Source organism: Cyanistes caeruleus, chromosome 2 (assembly GCF_971803275.1).
Source record: "Cyanistes caeruleus chromosome 2, bCyaCae1.hap1.1, whole genome shotgun sequence".
NCBI classification, from domain to species: Eukaryota; Metazoa; Chordata; class Aves; order Passeriformes; family Paridae; genus Cyanistes; species Cyanistes caeruleus.
In genome coordinates, this window is record NC_141702.1 from 116,283,284 (window position 1) to 116,303,653 (window position 20,370).

Genomic DNA, 20,370 nt, shown 5'->3' on the forward strand with positions numbered 1-20,370 from the left:
TTTAAATTATTCGTCAAGATATAGCTAAGATACAGTAATTTCCTTTTCCTATGCACTCTTCAATCAGTTGCCTTGTGGAAAAAGAGTTGAATCAATGAGTGTATTTTAATCTCTTACAGTTCTGGACTGAAGTGTCAAAACACAGCAATCTAAGAATTGGAAAAATGCTTCTTTTTGCAAACACAGCAAATCATTTAGGAATATTAAAACAACTTCAGAATTTTGGTCCCTAGCTGGAGATTGCTCTGGCACTAGCTCTTCCAGTGAGTAGGTTTCTTGGGTAGGGCTCTACATGACTACAAAACTGGGGCTAGGTGTGTTTCAGGTTAAAGCAAAAGGGAAAATTAATTTGCAGCCTGTGTGATAACAAAAGTAAAATTTGCATTTTGTTTAATAGCAGGCTATGGGAAAAGGAGTGAAACTGTGCTCCAAGACTAAAGGAGAGTTAAAAAATGAAGGAGAAACAGAAAACCAAAAGAAGTGAAAATTCTAATGAAATTTCAATCACACAAACTAACAGTGCTATGTAAATGAATGAAAATGTTTTGATCACTTTAACTGGAATACAAAAAGCCCCCTGATCTCATTTAATGTTTATGCTTTAATAAATGTTCTGTGACATATTAAAGACTTTTTAAAAACTACTAAACACATCCTATATGTAAGTGTTAATGAAAATGTCAGTACAATGCCATGAGAGTTGGAATTTTTAGGTTTTTCTGAGGTTCCACACAGAAATGCTTGCCTGTGTATAAATACACTGCAAATACATTTAGTTAACTGCTCTTAATAATGTCTATAGATGATAAGATTTCCTTTGCCTTGAAAAGGACTTCCTGGCTTTTAAGGTGAATTTAACTAGAAAATGCTCAGACACTGTAAAAGGAAAAAAAAGAGGGGGGCAGGAGAGCTAGGCAATCTCCTCAGGGAATATGAATTTTTTCTTTTCTTAGAAGAGTAAGACTTTGCTCAAATATATTGTCTAGTAAATGACACAGGAGCAGATGTAGGCACAGATAGGGGCTGAAGTTTTCAAAAACACAAGTGATTTAACTCTTACTGAAGATCTGAGACCAAAAAAAACCCTACATTCCTGTGCATTTGAAAGCCTTCCCCATTTTGCTGCACAAGTAATTTCTAATAGCAAGATGAGATATTTTAACAGTGGTAGGATTATTCAGCTTTTAGTAAATAACAGAGAAAAGAAATACAAAATAAGGATCATTACATGGGATATAAAAATGAGCAGCTCTATTTTCACATGCAATAATGCAGATAAAAATTGCAGTCAGGAAAGTGTTAACTACTGAAACCTCAGTTTAAGAGCATGCCTGCATCAGGCTTCTGGGTTTCTAAACAGATTTCCCCAGGATTTTATTTTAAAACATTTACTACATAGAACCACTACAAAGAACATATCCTTAGTTGCCCAGGTCTGACTCCATGGCCAGCAGGAATCAGCTGTTAACCCCAGCAAATTTCATGCTTAATTAAAGCACAATAAAACTAACACTTGTGCATCTTGGTCTTGATACATGAAATATGAAAGCACCTTGCTGCATAAAGTGACCTAGGGTTTGCACCAGGGAAGAGCTTTTGAAAGAGTTCAGCTGCCAGAGACAACCTGAAGCTTTGATTCATTGCCAAAAGTGACTCCAGAGAAATGGCACTTGGGTTCCCAAGAGATCCCTTCAGCACTGTGTACTCAGCCACGTGTCAGATTTGAGAACAAGAGCCCTCCGTGCTCCTTTTCCCTTCTGTCAATACCTTTGGGCCAAGGTGGATGAGTGAGTGAACCACATTCTAATTCTTGTGGCCCATTAACAGAAATATTTATTATCTTTCATTCAGCTGTACAAATTTGTTTTCTCACTTAATCTTCATTACCTGTGAGGATATGGGAGAAACAAATAATCCCATTTGATTGCAAAAAAATGACTTTGTAGAGTGAATGGTGAAGAGTTGGGAAAAAATACTTATTCACTTCTAAATGAGCACATTTAATTATTTCTTTTTTTCTTACAATAAACATGCCATTTCCATAATCACTATTCAGAGTAAAACCACACTGTGAAAACATTTCTAATTGTTGGGAAATCTCTACAGAATCCAGTGAATTCTAAATACCTTTAATTACTTAAATCTGCAACCCTGCCAAGGGATTTGTGAGGGCAGAAAAAAAAGCGGAAGAGTTTCTGTGGGCTATGTCAGATAATAGTCACTCCTGTTGGCATTCCTCCAGGAATCTTTACTAGTAAACTACTCCCAGAGTCATGCTGGTTATGTGTATAATATACACACAGATATTAAAGAAAATGTAGCTGAATGCTACAGGTATACAGCTACACAAAGAGGTTGCTCTGTGAAATCAAGCTGCATTACCTTTATACAGTCAATTTAGTAATACACAAAATTAATTTGCAATTAGACAAAGACAACTCCCAGTGACAAAATAATAAGAATGAATATAACTCCAAAATTAAACTTGAATAATGAGTCTTTCTCTGTGACTTTCTGAATCACTTCAGAACAGAGGCAGTGATTTTTGTGTACCTTTCTTAGTGTCGGTGCCAGACCCAAAGCCTGCGGTGGTGCTTGGCCGAAGCTCAGAGCTGCTCTGAGGCGTTACGTTGGCTTTGGGATTATTGGCTTTTCCTTTTCTGTCATTCTTTGAAGTGTCATTTGGTACATCAGCTATATCACTCTGAAAGAAATATCATAATAAATTGATTGTTCTCTTACCTGTAGTGTAAAAAGTTGGGATAATTTAGGAACTGGCTTACTTTAAATATAATAAAATTGCAACATATTTTCAAACAACACTATAGTAAAGCACTTGTAATCTATTCCAAATAGAAATTTATTAAAATACAACTTCATCCCCATTTACTAAATTCTCTTCTTCTAAAGGATGTATTAATGAGATCCATGAAAAGCCAATGAGCATTTCAGTAAATGACAAAAGCCAGACAAAGAAGCTTATATTTGAAAATGAGAAATGATAAGGTGCATTGATTGAAGAAGGACCAGTTTACTTTAAATAAAGAACACAGCATGGACATAGGTGGGTTGTGTTTGTCACTGATTCTACTTACAGTTTCAATACCCATAGCTCTCATTTGGTCTGCTCTTTTTTCTGTGATAGACAAAAATTTCTTTGGATCTGATAAAGCATCCACAATATCTGTAAGAAAAAGAAAATCAACTTTTTGTGAGCTCTGGATGCATCTGGAAATCAGTGTTTTTAAAAAAACTTCATTCTATCCCTGTTATTATGAGACGTGGCTTGCAACAAGAGTCCAGATTTCTGTAGTGAATTTGGCAGGACTGGAAGTGCTTATTTCCACAGCACCTGCAACAGTTCACAATGTACCAAGGTGTGGTATTAATCCAGTTATGTCATTTAGGAAAAACACAGTGACTCTGTCAGACTGCTCCAACTTCCTCCCAGTTAATGACTGTAGATTTTAAGACTAGGATGGGATCTCCTGAGCCACAAAGCACTAACTTTGTCCCTTGGCTGAAGGATGCTGGCTGACTTGGGAGTGCAGGGAACTGCAGAAAATGCTATTATATTTCCTGGCTAAAGAGCAATTTCAGGTGGATTAAACCAATCAGGTAAATCTGTTCTCAGTAGCCTCTGTGATATTCCATGTCTGGAACACGACAGGCTGTGAAATGGCTTTTCTAGGAATGACCAACATCTGAATCTTGCACATGACACAGTACCACCAGGGGTATCACAGCCCTGGGTAACAGACAGATTATTGAATCTGTTTTCCATGTGCAGTGATCAATGTGCAAGCACAGGTTTACAGCATGACAAAGTCCCAGGAATTTTTTACCTGCATATCAAATATTCACTTTCTGTACTTAACTCCAACAGTCAAAACCAAAAAATACCCAACCCATCAAAAAGGCTTGGCAAGAAACTTATTGTTCAAAGTAGGAGCTGGGCTGTATCATCTCCCTCCCAACCTGAGTTGTTCTGTGGAATGTTCCTCTGAAGCCACACCACAGACAGGTCTCCCATTCCCACAAAAGCTGTATTAAACACCTAGCATTACCCTTGAGATCTGTTTATTTACACAAATAGGTCATCTCCAATAACTGCTGTGACCCACTGATGTCTTCTGAAATTTATTTCACATACACGAAAGCCACGTAGGATTTATTTTTAGCCATGGCAATAGACTGTGGCTCAGCACCGACTGTTTCTCCTCTCCCTAACTCATTAAGGATGTCTTTTTGTCCTTGGCACGCACTTTTCAATGAAAACCCAGGGCTACCCTGCCAGCACGATGCGTCACTTGAAAATTGAACCTGATTATCACGAGCTTCTAGGTAAAAATGACTAACGTGTTTGGGAGAGCAGGACCTCTGTGGATTGTGGAAGGAAGCACACAAGCACATCACCAAAGGCTCAGCACTTCTGAGGGGGAGGTGACTCATCCCTGCCTCTCACGCTGTCATTTGTCCTCTGCTTGTGCTCCCCTTTCTCCCCAGGGAGGTGAGCTGGGGGTGGGGAGCAGCATTTTGTGGGAGAACTGCAATTAAATAGAAAACTCTGAGATTTGCTGGAAGAGTGTATTACAGAAAGCACCAACCACTAAACTAAGCAGCCAGGCTTACTCACTACAGATTTCTATAATAGAAGCTTCTCTTTAGAGAATGTGCTTCATTTGCATCAATTTGTGCCATTATTGTGGTTTTATTGGAAACAGAGGGGCTGATGCAAATAAACCACAAGAAATTACAAAGCTATAAAACAGAAAAAGAAAAACACACATATTTTAAAGCTTACAATGCATCACCCGTTCTAGTTGTTATTCAGGGCACATTTTAAAATCTTACTCATAGAGGTTAAAAAAACAAAAAAGAAAGAAAAAAGAAAGTAGGCAGCTACTGACTTGAGCTCTACCTTCCTACAGGTTTGCTAAAACAACCATGGAGATCCTAATGATAGCTCATAAAACAATGAGAAGTTCACTGCAGATGATAAGTAATTAAAAACCACATGCCAGCAGAATGCTAATGATTCCACCTGAGTGTCAGAAGTTATTTCCCAGTTGTTCATCATGCTGCTGTTCTATACCAACGAGGAAAATACATGAGGCACATCCAGCCTATCTGGGAAGGGAGAGGAGAACTATAATTGATCTCATTTAGTTCCTGTTAGTATGGAGTCTGGTTTTGCCACTGCTGACAGTAAACCACAAAAACCAGTCTTCTGGTTCTAGTAGCATTTTACTCTAACAAAATATTTAGGGGTAGCAGTGTTTTCCTGCCTCTGTCAAATAAACATCTACAGCACTGCTGACAGTGTAGCACACAATTTGCAAATTTTAAACTGGTGTTGAAATTCTCTTTGAAAAACAAGTCTTTCACTTCTGCATGTGCAGAATGCAGTTTAAAAAATAAAATAAACAAATATATTCTCCTTATGGGTCCAGCACGCTCAACAGCTCAAGACACATTGAACTCAGTTTAAATTGTATTCTTAGAAAAAGTCTGGTATCATAAAACATCAATCCCAAATCAGAAGCACGTTGAGGAAATATTTTAACTGAGTCATTTACTGTCAAAAGCTTCAGTTCAGGCAAGAATTAAAGGACACACTTAAACATGTCTCTTAGATTGATGGTTCAATTACTCTTGAGAATCTCAAGTTGAAGCAGAAGCTTACATTTCTCTTGAGACAAAGTCCCTGCAGTTAAATACTGTGGATGAAACGTGCTGCATAATAGCATGGTGGTGCTCCAAGGCATGTGGCAGAACTCCAGCTGACTTGCCAGAAACCAGGATTTCACATATGAACAACACAAATGCTTCTGTAACACTTTTTTTTTTCCACTAAATATTGTTACTGAAGTCTCAGCCTGCTAATTTTTTAATGGATAAGCACCAGGAAACACAGACTTGAAGATAGGTTAGGAAGGAAGCTTCCCTTCCTCCAGTTTCTACTATGGAAATCACACTCAGGAAAGTGCAGCCATTCTTTGCATAGCAGCAGCTTTGAAATAGGTTTTGTGAAGAGAAAAACATTGGTTTGAACAATAATCTTTCACCAGAAACCCCTAAGGTAATTGCTGTAGAGTCAGAGCACTAACCTTTTGTGCAATTCCTATTTTACAGTTTTAAATGGTTTGCGTATTGTCCAGTGTACAAGCAAATTTCATCTGGGGTGAAGAATCCCTTTCTCTCAGGGGGAACTCATGCATGACACTGATTTTAGTGGAGTAATGATTATTCTCTGCTCTCTGTTCCCACACACACGTGTGGCATTTAGCCACTGTTCAGTATAAATGACCACAGCTTTGCCAACCTGATCATGGAAACGGCTCACATTAAAATAATTTTCTTGAGAACCCAAAAACAATTAAACCACACTAAAAACATGTAAAATCAGGAGAGAAAAATGCTATTTTTTTTCACTAGCCATTTCTAAAAATACACCAATATTCCCTAGAATATAGAATTGGTTTTGTTTGAAAAAACTGTTTCTGGATGAATTTTTTTATACTTATAGGCCAACCAATATAGATAAAGTACATCAAAACCTTACAAATATTTATGTCAGACAAAATGTAATAAAAAAAGGACTCTTTCTAAATTGTCAACAGAGAAAATTAAATTAAGCTGAGTAGTAGTAGCTTATTTTCCACATTATTTTGTCATTTAGTAGATACATGCTTTTATCATTAACACTTAGGCAGGCACTTGGGTAAAAAGCAGATTTCTTAACTCAATATCCAGAGATTCCAAGGAGTTACAGAATGTTAGAAATACTGAATCTTTCCATACTCCAGCACTGCATGTATGCTTCTGGCTGGCACAGTGACACTGGAGCACTTCAGGACTTGCACACCAACACTCAAGAACCATAGCACACCGAGATAAAGGCTTGTCTCACCTCCAAAACCATCAGGCACGTATGTTTTAAGCACAATGTTGCAGAAAACCGTCGGAAGAGAGAGTGGTTTGTTGCCCTCATTCCGAAGGGAAATGTGTCTGTAACCTGCTTGCAGCCCATCCAGAGGCAGGATCCTCTGACCAATCAGCTTATTATTGTCATCATACACTGCTATTCTCAGGACAGCAAGATCAGGGAGGATAACCTGGAAAGCCACAAAATGCAGACATTTAATGACACTGATACAGCTGCTCCCTCCCTGCCTCCCATGTGTGAACTTTGGATGCCAGAAACTATCATCACTCTAAGATCAGGTCATTCCCTGCACACCCCACTTTTCAAAATGAATCTTTCCTAGAAGAGCTTTTTTTCACCCTAAATAACGGGTAGATTTCAGATTATGTAAATCCTGCAGCTCACAGTTACACCAGCTAAATATTTTGTATGTTTATTTTTCATTACTGAAGACTGGTGACACTGATAAGAAGGCAGGTAAATACTGCACAGGAAATGACAGATACAGCAGCAATCAAAGGGCAGGTAGTGCTGGATCAGGAGGAATTATGACAGAAAGATGGGATTTGGGATGCATCCAAAAGGGCAAGGAGAGTGCAAGCACAGGCTGATGGGGATGTCTGAGCTGCTGAAATGCTGTGCTGCCAGCAGAGGTGGGTGTGCTGCACTCAGGACATGGGGGGTTCAAGGCATGCACGGGGAGCAGGGATGCTGCAGCCTCCTGCATGTCTCAGTCCCCACCTGGGCTGTCCAGGACAGGAACAAAGAGATCCTCTGCCCTCCCTGGAGCAAAGGTGCTGCCTCTGTGCATGGAGCAGTGAGGAGGAGGCAAACTAACAGAGGTGCAGCTCCTCTGCCAGCCCACCTCAACCATACGCTGAGAAAGAATTTCCACTCCTTCCCTACCTGGTGCTATTCACCAGCACCTGTGGAATAAAAGGGAAAACCTCAGAAAACTGTCTGCCTTCTCCCTTAGACCTTTCCCCTGTCACTTCCATTCTCAGTCTTGGGGGGCACAAAATAAAGGCTGCTCTTGGTCTCTGAACCCATGTGAGCAGTTCCTGGATATCCTGCTCTCCTCAATTACAGCTTAGTAGTCCCAGCAAAGGTCACCACCAGCACTTACTCCCTCCTCCCCTTACACAACAGAGGGACAACATAGAACCCAGGTTAGAATGACTGAAACTTTATTTTAATTAAAATAAAAACAAAAAACGTGACAGAAGAACAATCAAACACAGTACCTGAGAACAAATGTGTAGGGTTAAGCATCAGCCTGAGGAGAACACTGCAACCCAAACAGGGCAGGTAAGATCTCTCCCCTACAGCTCACAGATCAGCACATGTTTCATTACATGATGGTCTTTGACACAGATTTGACAGGGAGCAGAAGTGGGGACTAACTTTATTGTTCCCTCTCCATTAATTTGTTCTGTGGTATCCTGGTAGGCACTTCCACCCTCTCAGGATGTTTTAGCACTGTACACCCCATGCCTTCAGTATCTCCAGCTAGAGGAATCCTTCCTGCTGTGTTCCTGCCACTCACCTGCTTGATCTTCACTGTATGTTGATTACACTGCTAAGATATGATAAGGGCCTGAGGTGAAGAATAATAATCTCTTGAACCTAAGAGTTCAAGAGAAGCTGTGACCATGAGATTGCTCACTGAAGAGTAATAATGAGAATTATTGGCCCCAGCCGCTGTACCCATGTCCAACACAGAGGTTGCACAGGGGTGCACCCTGGAATTTGTGACCCTTTTGATGTAAGAAATCAGACAGCAGCAAATTCTGGTCATATGGCCAGCAAGCCATGAGCAGCAGATTTGTTTGGACATAAGCATCTTCCCTTGTGCCTCCTCACACACAGAGAAAAGCACTTGAAGTCACATTCATTCCAGAATATGAGTTCAGAAAAAAACTCTTGCATCAACTAAATTTCTATTAAAAACTGGCTATGCTGTCAGGAAAGCAGATTAAGTGTGTAATATACCCAAGTGTGAAGAGCTATCACCACTCGGCAAAATCTAAAATTTGGAATAGAAGTCTGGACTTTGGAATAAAAGCAACAGTTTTGCATGACAACAAAACAGGTGTAAGCAAAACAGATGTTATCAAAGACAGCACTGTAACACATGTAGTCTGGATGAAACTCCAGGCAACAGAAGAAAAATAAAATAAATATATATATATATATATGTGTGTGTCATATATATATATATATATAAAGACCAAGAGATAAAAACTGAACATGGACAAATGGTCTCTTTAAATCCCCCATGCCAAGAAAAAAAGGGTTGTTTTTCTTTTGGTATTGAAAAAAAAAAAAAAAGAAAAAGGTACATGATGCACATGGACTACTGAAGGAGGGAGCTGGTAACACACCTGAGGAACACAGCACCCTTCCAATTTTTCCATGTAATGACATTGACCTTAGCTTTGGATGCAGCATCTCACCTGCCCTCTGGGCTGAAGGAACAGTGCAAGAATGCAGCCACTGCCAGGGCAGGGAAGAAGAAATCTCCAGGGAATGATGGTGTCCACCAGCGGGGCTCATTCTGAGCAGACTGCATACCTTGAACACAGGCATGGTCACAGAGGAGGTGGCTACCTCCAAGTGGGAGGAGGAAGCAAAGGGGAGGAAAAAGCCAAATGGAAACAAAAGCAACAACAAAAAAATCATGTGATAGCTACAGAGGTTATCCATTAGAAAAATAAAACCAAAGCAAAATTAAAAAAATCCAAACAAAACAAACCAAAAGCAAGCAGCCTGTTGAAAGCTGATTTCAGCTTTACATTGTTTACTGCAGTAAACAGGGGCCCTACAAACCCTTTTCCATGGGAGCAGCACTCATCCGTGTGAGCAGTCGGGCTGAAGCAGAGAGGGCTGGCTCAGGAGGGCAGGGAAGCTCATGGGCACAAGCAAACCACAGAGATTGTGCTTTGCAGAGATCCCACATCCTACCTTCCTAAAGACAAAGGACTCCTCGTTGTAAACAGGGTTCAGGCCGTTGTTCATCACCATGCGCGTGCGGAACTCCTTGCGTATCGTGTCCGTGGGCAGCCCGTACATATCCACCTCCACGTAGGTCCCAATCTTCTTGTCTGACAAGAACTGGCCAGATATCACCTGCAACACAGTAAGAGAGTAAGGAAATGCAATACAAAGTAAGGATATTGGAAATAGTGGTCATTTTTTTACTGACATCACTCTGAAAAATGGTTTATAGCTGGCAGATGCGTTTAGTTCCTTATATGAAAATGGTGTATTTTAGACTGCACCTCTTTAGAAAAGCTTTTGTGATGAGATATATAAATATAACCAAGCTTTTGTGATCAGATATATAAATACAACCTTCACCTGAAATGACTGTGCTATGGTATTACCAGTTCTCAGTCACCCCAACCAGGCAGTGTCTCACAGAAGCATTCACTGTATGGAAACACTGAATGGAACAACCAGAGCTGGCACTGCTATTCCACAACTCCAAACACTGTTCAGAAACACTTTTTTCTATGATCCATCTTGACCACAAGAGGTAAAAGGACACTATTGCTCTGCTTTCATTTAGGTGAAGGCTTGAAACTAATCATGTGTCAAATCTGACTCCATATTGTGTGTCTGGAAAGTGCAGGATGCTTAAGAAGTGAAAAAACCCACACAATTCCTCTGTATCATTATACATATGAAGATTTGTTGCCATTTCACTCCAAGTCAAGATTAATCTAGCCACAGCAGGTGATTACTCCAGGGAAAAATTTTATTTCATCAAGATGATCTGTTACTTAAAAACACAGCTAATGTTTTCATTACTACAATCAAGGAGGGAAGAAAAAAACTGAAATATGATTTCACAGACCTAAGCTCATTCCAAATCCTTTTGTTTCTATGACCTAACATCCTTCCAGGGAGCACTCTGGATAACAGATCTGAAAAATTACGTGGCTGAGGGGTATCACTGCTGGTTTTGGTCCACTCAGCTCCTTAATACAAAATTTGTATGGAATTTTATAGTAGTTTTAGTCACAAAAGAAAAGTAACTGTCAAACTACATGACCTAGGAACTATCTGATCCCACTTCCTTCTTGGAGGGACAGTGCTTTTATTACCATTTAAGAAAAACACCATTAATAAAACGTGTTTATTCTTCTAGAGGTGAAATGGAACTTAGTTAAACATCTAGAATGCATGAGAAATGCTTGGCCACCAACAGTGTGAAATTTAAATGCAGCATATGGAAAATGTTAAATAAAAGCTGAAGTCTTTTGTTCACAAAACAGATTTTACAATCATCAGCCTCCTCCTAGAACTTGGTACCTAACCATGCTTTAGAACTACAACAGGAGTTTTATGGACTTCGTTACTCATAAATAACTCCAAAGTAAAGGCCTGACTCACATCAACCATTTTTCTCTGTTCATTTTGAAAATATCCTGTCCATGTGTGCCCAGATTCCTCCCTGCTCTCTACTGACAAGTGATGTTGAGCAATTTCATATTGAACATGCAAACAAACTTCACTCCTTTATCCATTTGTGTGGGCTCATGTGTTTCAAAAAGACCATGAAAGCTGTTAGAATATGACAATGTGTAATAACACATAATTTCTAATTCTATCACATTCCACTCAGATCAAGTAAACAAAGGCATCTTAGCCAGCAATATAAAAAAAAAAAAAAAGAAACAATTTGCTGGAATCCACCCAGTCCAAGCACATTTACTGTATATATGTTATTTCTGATGATTTTAAATGTGCTGTTGGATGTGATGCCAGCTGTCTGTTGCTGTTTTACCTGTACAGAACATGTTGCAGCAATAACACCATCTACAGGAGTTTCAGAGAAAGGGTCAAACGTCCTGTCTGGTCTTCGCATGAAATCTGGCTTTAGTAGATACCTTATTTCAAGGGGGGAAAAAAAAGAGAAAGTTATTCTGGACTGGAAATTAAAATTGTATTAAATACATATGAAATGGATGTTCTGCATTTAAACAATGAGCTCTCCTACAGTACTGTAAAATACAGACTCATTCCAGCTGCAAGTGTGAGGAAGTAAAAGAAAGTATTACTAAAGATTAATTTTAATTTTGAATTACCAGCTACTGAGAGATGAAATCAACCCAGGATTTTAAGATAAAATAAATGTAATCAAAATAATCAAGGTATTTCAAAACAACTGAATAAGACAGTTTAAAAATACAGGGAGTTAACATATAATAAAACACAGATGCTCTCATTTGTTTTAATACTTTAACACTTTGGAAAAGCACAGAGGGATTTTTCAATTTTATTTTTCCAAATGAAGCAGTTCCTTAGAGTTCAAGACTCATAAACTAGATTTCAGCTTGAAGCTAATTTTTTCATTGTGCTTATGAAACCTTGGGGGAAACAACTGATAATGTCAGCGCTGACAGATTGTTAATTATAGCAGCATGAAAGGTACCACCACAAAAACAATATCACCCTGAGGACCTCACACTGGATCAACATATCAATGAAGCCAATATGTGCTCTGATGCACCAAAACCCAAGGATCCTCCCATCAAAATGAAACTGCAGTTGATCACTGCAGAAAGGCTGCATGTTACAGACATTCTCTTCCACTGATGGAAAAAAATGTAGAACCAGAAAAATCATGCTAATTCTGCAACCCTGACAGACAAAGCTGCTAGAAGATTAATTTTTATCCACTCTTAGTCTCTCTAGTGAATCACTGGTAAAAAATATTATAAATATATATTTATAAATATTATATTATATTATAAAATATTATAAAGTTTAAAAATATTATAAATTTATATATTATAAATTCTAGAAATAATTCAGAGATTAAAAAATGCCAGAAAAATTCCAGTGGAAATAATGTCAATGTTTTCACCCATTTTTTTAATAACATAGTTTTTGTTTGAAAGCAATATTACTCCTTTTTCTTCCATTAAAAATGTTTTTCTTCCATTAGAAAAATGATTTCTTAATATTCCATTAATTTAAAGTAGGTTAGTGCAGAAGGGAACTAACTATCCCTAGCTTGTGTTTTCAGCCTGCTGAAATAAAAAATGCTGAAATGATCTTGTTTCATCAGCATGAAAGCTGCAAGTCTAAGAAAAGAGGGGTACAGGCAAAAGGAAATGTTCAGTTTTTAATTTCCTTTCTGTGACTGAAACACCACCACATTTACAAAGCATATCAAAATATTACCAAGCATTACCACAACATAATTATCAAAAAACTGATGTAAGAATCCAGGTATTTAGTTGATAATTTTTCCTGTCCTTCAGAGAAATTGGCAAAATTAAGCAGGTACTCTTTTATTAAGCTGGTGGGTCCAACAAGAAAGGAACCAAACTCTGCCATAGGAAAGCTTTGTTTTTTTTCTATTCTTGTTATTTTGACTGAAGTTACAGAGCCTGCACCTTTGTCAAAGCCCAGAGCCTCTTCTGGAGTGCTCACAACTGCAATGATGGCATGGAATGGTCAAGCACTGTGTGCCCCTTCTGCAAATGAGGAATTTTACCAAGTTCCATCTACTCAGATTTTCTTTCTGAATAAGATCTGCAGTAGTAAAAGAGTAGTTCCTTCCCAGGAAGTTTGCAGATTCTAATGTGTTTCTGGACTGTCATTTCCTGTGATTCATTAAGCTTCCCCTTCTCTCCTGGTGCTAATGATCAGTCTATCCTATTAAGGTCAATGCTCAACGTTTGAGAAAAATCTATCAGTATTAACTGAACATCCTTTGTCATGCAAAAATCATGAGCAAGAACTTAGATGAAACACTTCAGTGTTCTCTGTGAAATCTGTGCTCCAATTAAGAATACACAGATTAAAAATATGTTCCCTATGTATTCAGATTCCACTTGTCCAAGTAAATTTGGCAATTCTGTGAATTCTGCAATGAATCTCCATTCTGAGGCATATCTTCAAAGAAAGAAGAGAACAGAAGGTGGAGATGTATTTAAATATCTGTGTACAGTATTAATGATCTTCATAATATGAACACAAAGCCTCTTCGATCTCATTTAAAAACTGGGCATAATTAAAAGCATATTCATTACAGTACCTCCTTATGGGGGATAATTCTCCCTGAACTCTGCTAATTTCTACTCTTCACCTAGCATCTCATTTTCCTTTTGTAACACATAATTAATAGTGACAAAATTTCATTAAAACCTTAGTAAAGGACTCTGATACACAGTGACAACAGTTTAAATCATATCACTCACCCGCACGATCCATTGTACTCAAATTTTCCTTGATTCAACTGCATTGCCAAATCTGTCAAGAGAGAAAATTTACTAACTTTCCTGCTGAATAATGCAGGTCATGAACTAGATCAGAAAATAAGACTGTTTTCCCAGGATAATAAGTTGAAATAAAAAAATTAATTTAATGCACACAAAACCCACATGTAAGAAATAAAAGGAAGCAAGAGGAAAACTTCATGTTTTTTCACAGGAGTAACAGTTTTACCAAGCATGCTGAAGTCTATGCTGTGCTTAGGAAACAGTCTTTCCCTGAATTCAAACTTGGCTGGCAGGGAAGTAACAACTGTGGACATGTTAGGTGCCTGGGATGGGATTTCCATCGTCTAACTTTTGGTACCTACAGCACAGATGTCCCCATTTCTGCAGATCACTTTGAATAACAGAGGGATACAAGAGCTTTAACAGTGCAACTAAGCTCAGAATAAAAAATATACTAGAGGAGACATCCTTGAAGAATGTATTCTGTCACAATGACCACAGACAACTACCTCTGAAGATGCTGTCTGTAGCTTGGTGTTTTAAAGAAGGTGAGGTGTATATCCCACTGGTTTTCTGTGGACTTAGTTGAATAAAACACCACACAAAGATCACAGCAGCATTGCTTTGTTTCAGAATTTAAAAGCACGTGAGTTTTAGTGAGTGCATTGCTACAGCACTTGAATAGAAAGACACATCATAAACACATAACAACCTCCCTCTCATCCAACCCTCTCCAGAACTTTGTAAAAAATGAAATGTTTTCCTGCAGGTTTCTATTTACACAGGAATATAACCTAGTTTAGCAACAAAACAGGTATTTCTTTTGCCCAACTGGCTGTACCTTCAAAGGGAACAAAATCTGTTCTGTTGGTGCTCTGATACACCAAATAAAAGATTGTCATATGCCCATACCAGTTGTTACTGGACTTACTGGGCAGCTGTAACTTTTATTTCCTCAGTCTTTTATTTCCTCAGTCATCTTCATCTTGAAGCACGGCTGGATCACAGAAGAGGAATACAGGAAAGTTGCTTACTTCCACCTGGACAATTACTACTCTTAATTTGCAGTATAAAAGGGCTGGGAATGACATGCAGTGGGCAGAGGCAGTGCTGGGAGCAGAGTGAGGTTTGTATTTCTGCTCCAGCCTCCCTGCCATGTCCAGTGGAGTGCTCTACAAGCAGCATATTCCAGTGTATCCTGTCTCCTGTTTCCTCAGCTGGGGAAATTGAGGCACAGCTTTGCAAGACAGAACTCAGGGGTTGATCATGAGGAGTGTCTGCAGTACCAAAGACACTGTTCAGGGAGGGGGAAGCAAGCACAAAAGCACTGCCACAGCTGGAAAAAGGAAAAGGAAAACAGGTCTGTTCTAGATGTATGACTGAAGATATTCCTAGATAAATTAAAAAAACCCATCAAAACAACAAAAAGCCTGCTCTGCTATACTCACACCTTCACTGAGCAGGAACAATGCATCTCCTCTCAGATCACCCTGTGGAGCAGCATTTCCATTCCCTGGCACCATTCTCTCAGCTGGGATCTCAGACCCCATCCTCTGCTGCTGAGCATGACTCCTAACACTTCACAATAACTGGTCTAGAAATGCATTTGTCACACACTCATTACTTTCTACCATCTTAATCTGTGCACTCCATCTTTGCTTTGCATACACACACCCAACTGTGCCAGAGCTGTGTTTTCTGAAAGCATTGATTTCCCTGTAATTAACACTTTTTATTAATAAAAAACCATTTCTGTGAGAAGATGCAGTACTCCATTATTTTTTTTTCCATAAAAGGGGACTGAATTTTCCTTCTGTGCATGGCTTTTTTTATTGCTCCTTATCTTACGCTTCTGTAATTCCACCCCGCTGTATTATTTAGCCATATGTCTGTTTCCACAAAAAATGCCAGAAGCAAATCCATGGCATCTGTTTGAGAGTTACTGCCCAAGCCATTCTTTAGGATTGAGGTTCACTGGTCGTTGCTGCCTACCTGGGGTCTGATAGTTCAGTGAGACCATCTGGCAGCCAGCGTTCCAGAAAATTTGAGGCATGTAATTACTGGAATCCACACGGCCTCCCTTTGGGTATATCCGACTCATTTGTCGTTTATTATAACTATAGAATTCATCAAGGAAAATGAAATGAAAACATCATAGAAATGTGGACTCATGTCCTGGTATCTTCAGTATTTCAACATCAAAATACTTCTTATGTGAATCTCACTATTTCTCCTTCCATGAGGTACTTCCCTTTTTCCTTTGTAGACATGCAACACTAAATCTAGAAAGGTGCACTGCTTGATTTTAGGAGTGGTAGAAAAGTGGGATGAGGAGGTGAAAGGATACTTCACAAACTCAATGGCATGAGTCTTCAAATACCCTAGTCCGACTGATTCATTGAAAGAGGACATGTTATGGTGAATATTACGTTCTAGAAAGAAAAGACAAGACATTTTAAAACACTTCTGTAATGACAAATCACAACTCAAAATCATGCACTATAACAGCAGGACACAGCAATTTTTGGTCTCTTTCCCCATTATCTATTACTCATAGAATCAAATTATAGTGATAAGAAATTTCATAGAACCAAATTACAGCGATGATAAATTTCATACTATTTCTGACTCGCTTTTCTGTTTCACTCCTTGGGAAATCAACAAAATTTTCATCTTTTGTTTAGGACAACATTGTTATTCAGAGCCTGCATTGTGTGGTAGATAAGGCAAACCAACATGATAAATGGCCTGGTATGCAGTACCAGCTCACTGCTCACTGCTGTGACAGCCTTGCTCACCTTACTGCAGAGAGAGATGAACTAAAAAAAAATATTTCTATTGGAAAGGCCCACGGAATAGAACCAATCTCAACAGCTTCATATTCTCCCAGTAATTTAGTGACTCCATGTGGATGACTAATGGAATAACAAGCTAACTTCACATTCAAGGAAGCAGGTCCACAAACACGCTGATGATGGTCATTAAACTCTAAAAATCTTACGCCTTTATTTCTAAATTTAGGAAATGTAGAGATTAAAAAACTACCTAGGTTAAGCAAATACTTGTATTTCATTCAACCTTTTATGTTACCTTCTGCTACATCGAAACCTTGAAATTTTACAGGTTGAGCATAGTTGACCATTGTTGATAAATATGGATGTATATTGGTTGTGGCACCTACATATTTGTAAGATGCCATCCACGCTTGTTCATCTTCCACAGTTACTAAACCCTGCAAATACATTAAAAAGAACAATCACCATTTCTGTGTGCAAACACTGTTGTTGGGTTTTTCAAAGGAGGGACAAAATTATAGCCAAATCTGCAGAAGGTTAAAGAGAGTGCAAATTAATACAAGAAAAGTGGAACTTTAGTGTCATGAGTTAAAATTTATTTTCTTGTTGATATAAAACTCTCAGTGTTACAGGATGCATGCAAGAGGGCTGATGATAGAAAAGCTCCTAAGCAGTGGGTAAATATTACATGAAGTTAGTAGGATAACACTGGGATAAAAGATAAATATTCCAACAGCCTGAACAATGCTGGGAGATAATGATCCATCTTTGTCAAATAAATTCCAAAAATTGTGATTTAATATACATTTTCTGATAGAAACTGTGTATACTTGGCATTCAGTAGAACTTCCTCAGCATCAAAACACAAATAGGTTCCACTGTTAATCTTTACTAACAGAAGCAAACCAAAATGTAGGAACCACAGCCTTCACTGGACAAACAGATGTCATAAGACCAACAAGTTCATATTCTTACCTGCTTCAACTGATAAAAACCTGAATCCATCACCTATATAAATATGCACTTTATTTATAACAGAACTTTTCTACAAGTATCTCATCTACTAGAAACCCACATTAGGAAGCACTTCTTAACTGGTTCTACCTGTCCAATATTTGCCTTTCCCTAAACCAGTTTGAAACATTCTTTTCACTGAAATGAAGAAAAAAAGAAACAAAGTATCTCTGTCAAGCTAAGCAGTCTCTGCAAATTCATCATGTTTTTCCCACACATGCATTTTTGGTTGTTCTACCAGTGAACCAGTGACCAAAAAATCTGACTGTAGGCTGACACTGACTTGCTGAGAAGTATGAAGTGTATTCAAACATTCTTGCAATGCTGCTTTTTATTTTCAGACTGCACCTTGTGTTTGTCAGAAGTTCTCCCTCACCATTGACTCAGGAAATAGTAAGAGGAAGTGCTACCTAGCCCTTTCTGGGCTTGGAGGAAAATGCAGTTCACAGATCCTACACTATGGCAACTCATTTACTCTCTGAGATGGGAGAGTAAAGGAAAAGTGAACCCACTTGCCAGCATTATGGCACCTCTGCCAGCCAGGCAGTGCAGACACATCTCAAAGAATGAAAACCATGTGAAGTGGAACCATTTATGCCCTGGTATGAGATGATTATAGTCACAAGGAGCACAATTTTCTAACTGCATAGAATTACTGAGTTAGCAGAATGAGTTCAGGTACACATTGTTGTATGTGCATTTTAGACTGAATTAAACTTCCAGCAGTCCGTGAAATCAAACTGACACCATATTTTAATGCTGATCATCAGGGCTCAACCCAACTGCTTTTCAGAAATGTGCATATTGACAGTTCACAGATCTGATCCCAAAATATCCCAAACAGCACATCCCTGTGTCAGTAGAAAACAGGGTTTGGATTTTTTTTTTGTTACTAGGTCAATAGCTGTTCATAGAGCTTAGGCCAAATTCAGGTAAAATTTATTCAATGAAACCAGCTCTTTTCAGCATCTTAACTTTTGAAAGGCCATTAACTCAAGAAGAACTGACCATCTCCTAAAACTCAGAGCTCTTTGAAGTGCCTCCTGTTGACTGCTCAGAACAAATAATCATCGTATTTGATCCATCCACACTACAACTAAAGGAACCACAGCAGAAAGGGAGTCAAAGGGATTATGATGCCTCAGTGGCCAGGCAATGCTACCCTGCAGGTACAGCTCTATGGCTGTGTTAGTGACACTTGGGCTCAAAGACAGTGTCCCAGGACAATGTATTAGCCATTGATTTTTTTCTTATTCCCTTGCAGACCACCTTTAATTTTTAGCGTAGGGCTATACTCTGTACTGTTCACAACTTTCTGAGTTAAGAAAGGGGTAAGGATGGAATGTTTCTTGAAGTCTATGGAAACAAAGGAATGGTTACAACAGCACACTCTCTTAGGGGATAGAGAGGACAAGGGGGAAAAGTTGATCTCCATGTTATTTACATCTCCCCACCCCACAAGAAAAGAAGAAGAACCCACTTAGAAAACAGCACAGACTGAAACAAAGTGTGGTTATGAACAGGAGCAGCTTGAATGAGAGAAGAGAAGGAGGAGAGTGGAAAGAGGTGGGAAGAGTCTTACAGAAGGGATTCCTGGGAGAAGATAAATGCAGAAGTCCCAAGGGAAAGCAAAAGGAAGAAAAAGAGAGAGCAAAACAAGGTGCAGTCAGGGTAAGGGCAGAGGAGAAAATAAATCAGGGATGATACATCTCAACACCATTCAGAGAACTGGTTTCCCAGTGCATGACATTGGAGACTGAGACCAGATATGTCTAAGCAGGCAGAGGTCATGCACTCCTGTCTGTCCCCAGATTTTCTGACAGCCCTGACCCCAGTATAAAAGTATAGCAGAAGAAGCCCTAGAGGACAGAAGGAAAATTTCAAAAATAGGTGCAGTGAAACTGGGCATAAAATTGTTAAACCACTGAGAATGCATGGTAAGTAATATGCATGTTATATATAAAGCAATAAAATAAACTATATTACATCCTGTGTCACCTTTTTATTGTTTTCTTGCTCAGAATCTTCAACAGCCTAAGGGAAAAAAAATATATATACATTACCCAAAGAAAAAGCAATAGGAAACACTTACAATAAGGAGAAAAAAATCCTCAAAACTTAATGCATTTAGCAAAAAATAAACCCTATTCCACCTTCCTGCATGGCTCATTGGTCCCAAACACTTTCCAAAATCTGTAGTCTATTCCAAATTTGGGTACACAAGATCTGAAACTCAGCCATGGAAATGGGATGAAGGATGCCAGACAGTTAAGCCTAAACCAGAGCTATCACTAGATGCTGGGGACAGGAAGCTTCAGAGAAGAATGAAAGAATAACACACTCAGATAAAGATATCACAATAAAGATCATCTGATCTGCATGTGCAAACTGCCAG

At 38.7% G+C, this 20,370-nt stretch overlaps 1 protein-coding gene across 17 annotated transcripts in view; it reads right to left on the reverse strand.

Annotated features, from left to right (window-relative positions):
• PLCB4 (phospholipase C beta 4) overlaps positions 1-20,370 on the reverse strand; it is a 185,811-nt gene that overhangs the window by 27,659 nt on the left and 137,782 nt on the right. For 13 of the 17 annotated variants that reach the window (XM_086873575.1, XM_086873489.1, XM_086873587.1 and 10 more), the window contains 10 exons: positions 19,974-20,009; positions 17,257-17,398; positions 16,514-16,598; positions 16,159-16,283; positions 14,146-14,197; positions 11,721-11,823; positions 9,893-10,057; positions 6,914-7,118; positions 3,096-3,184; positions 2,554-2,704 (listed from right to left, as the gene is read on the reverse strand). In XM_086873575.1, the coding sequence (XP_086729701.1) occupies positions 2,554-2,704; positions 3,096-3,184; positions 6,914-7,118; positions 9,893-10,057; positions 11,721-11,823; positions 14,146-14,197; positions 16,159-16,283; positions 16,514-16,598; positions 17,257-17,398; positions 19,974-20,009 (1,153 nt within the window). The remainder of the gene's footprint in view (positions 1-2,553; positions 2,705-3,095; positions 3,185-6,913; positions 7,119-9,892; positions 10,058-11,720; positions 11,824-14,145; positions 14,198-16,158; positions 16,284-16,513; positions 16,599-17,256; positions 17,399-19,973; positions 20,010-20,370) is intronic. The other 4 variants (XM_086873594.1, XM_086873564.1, XM_086873600.1 and 1 more) reach the window with 1 other exon arrangement.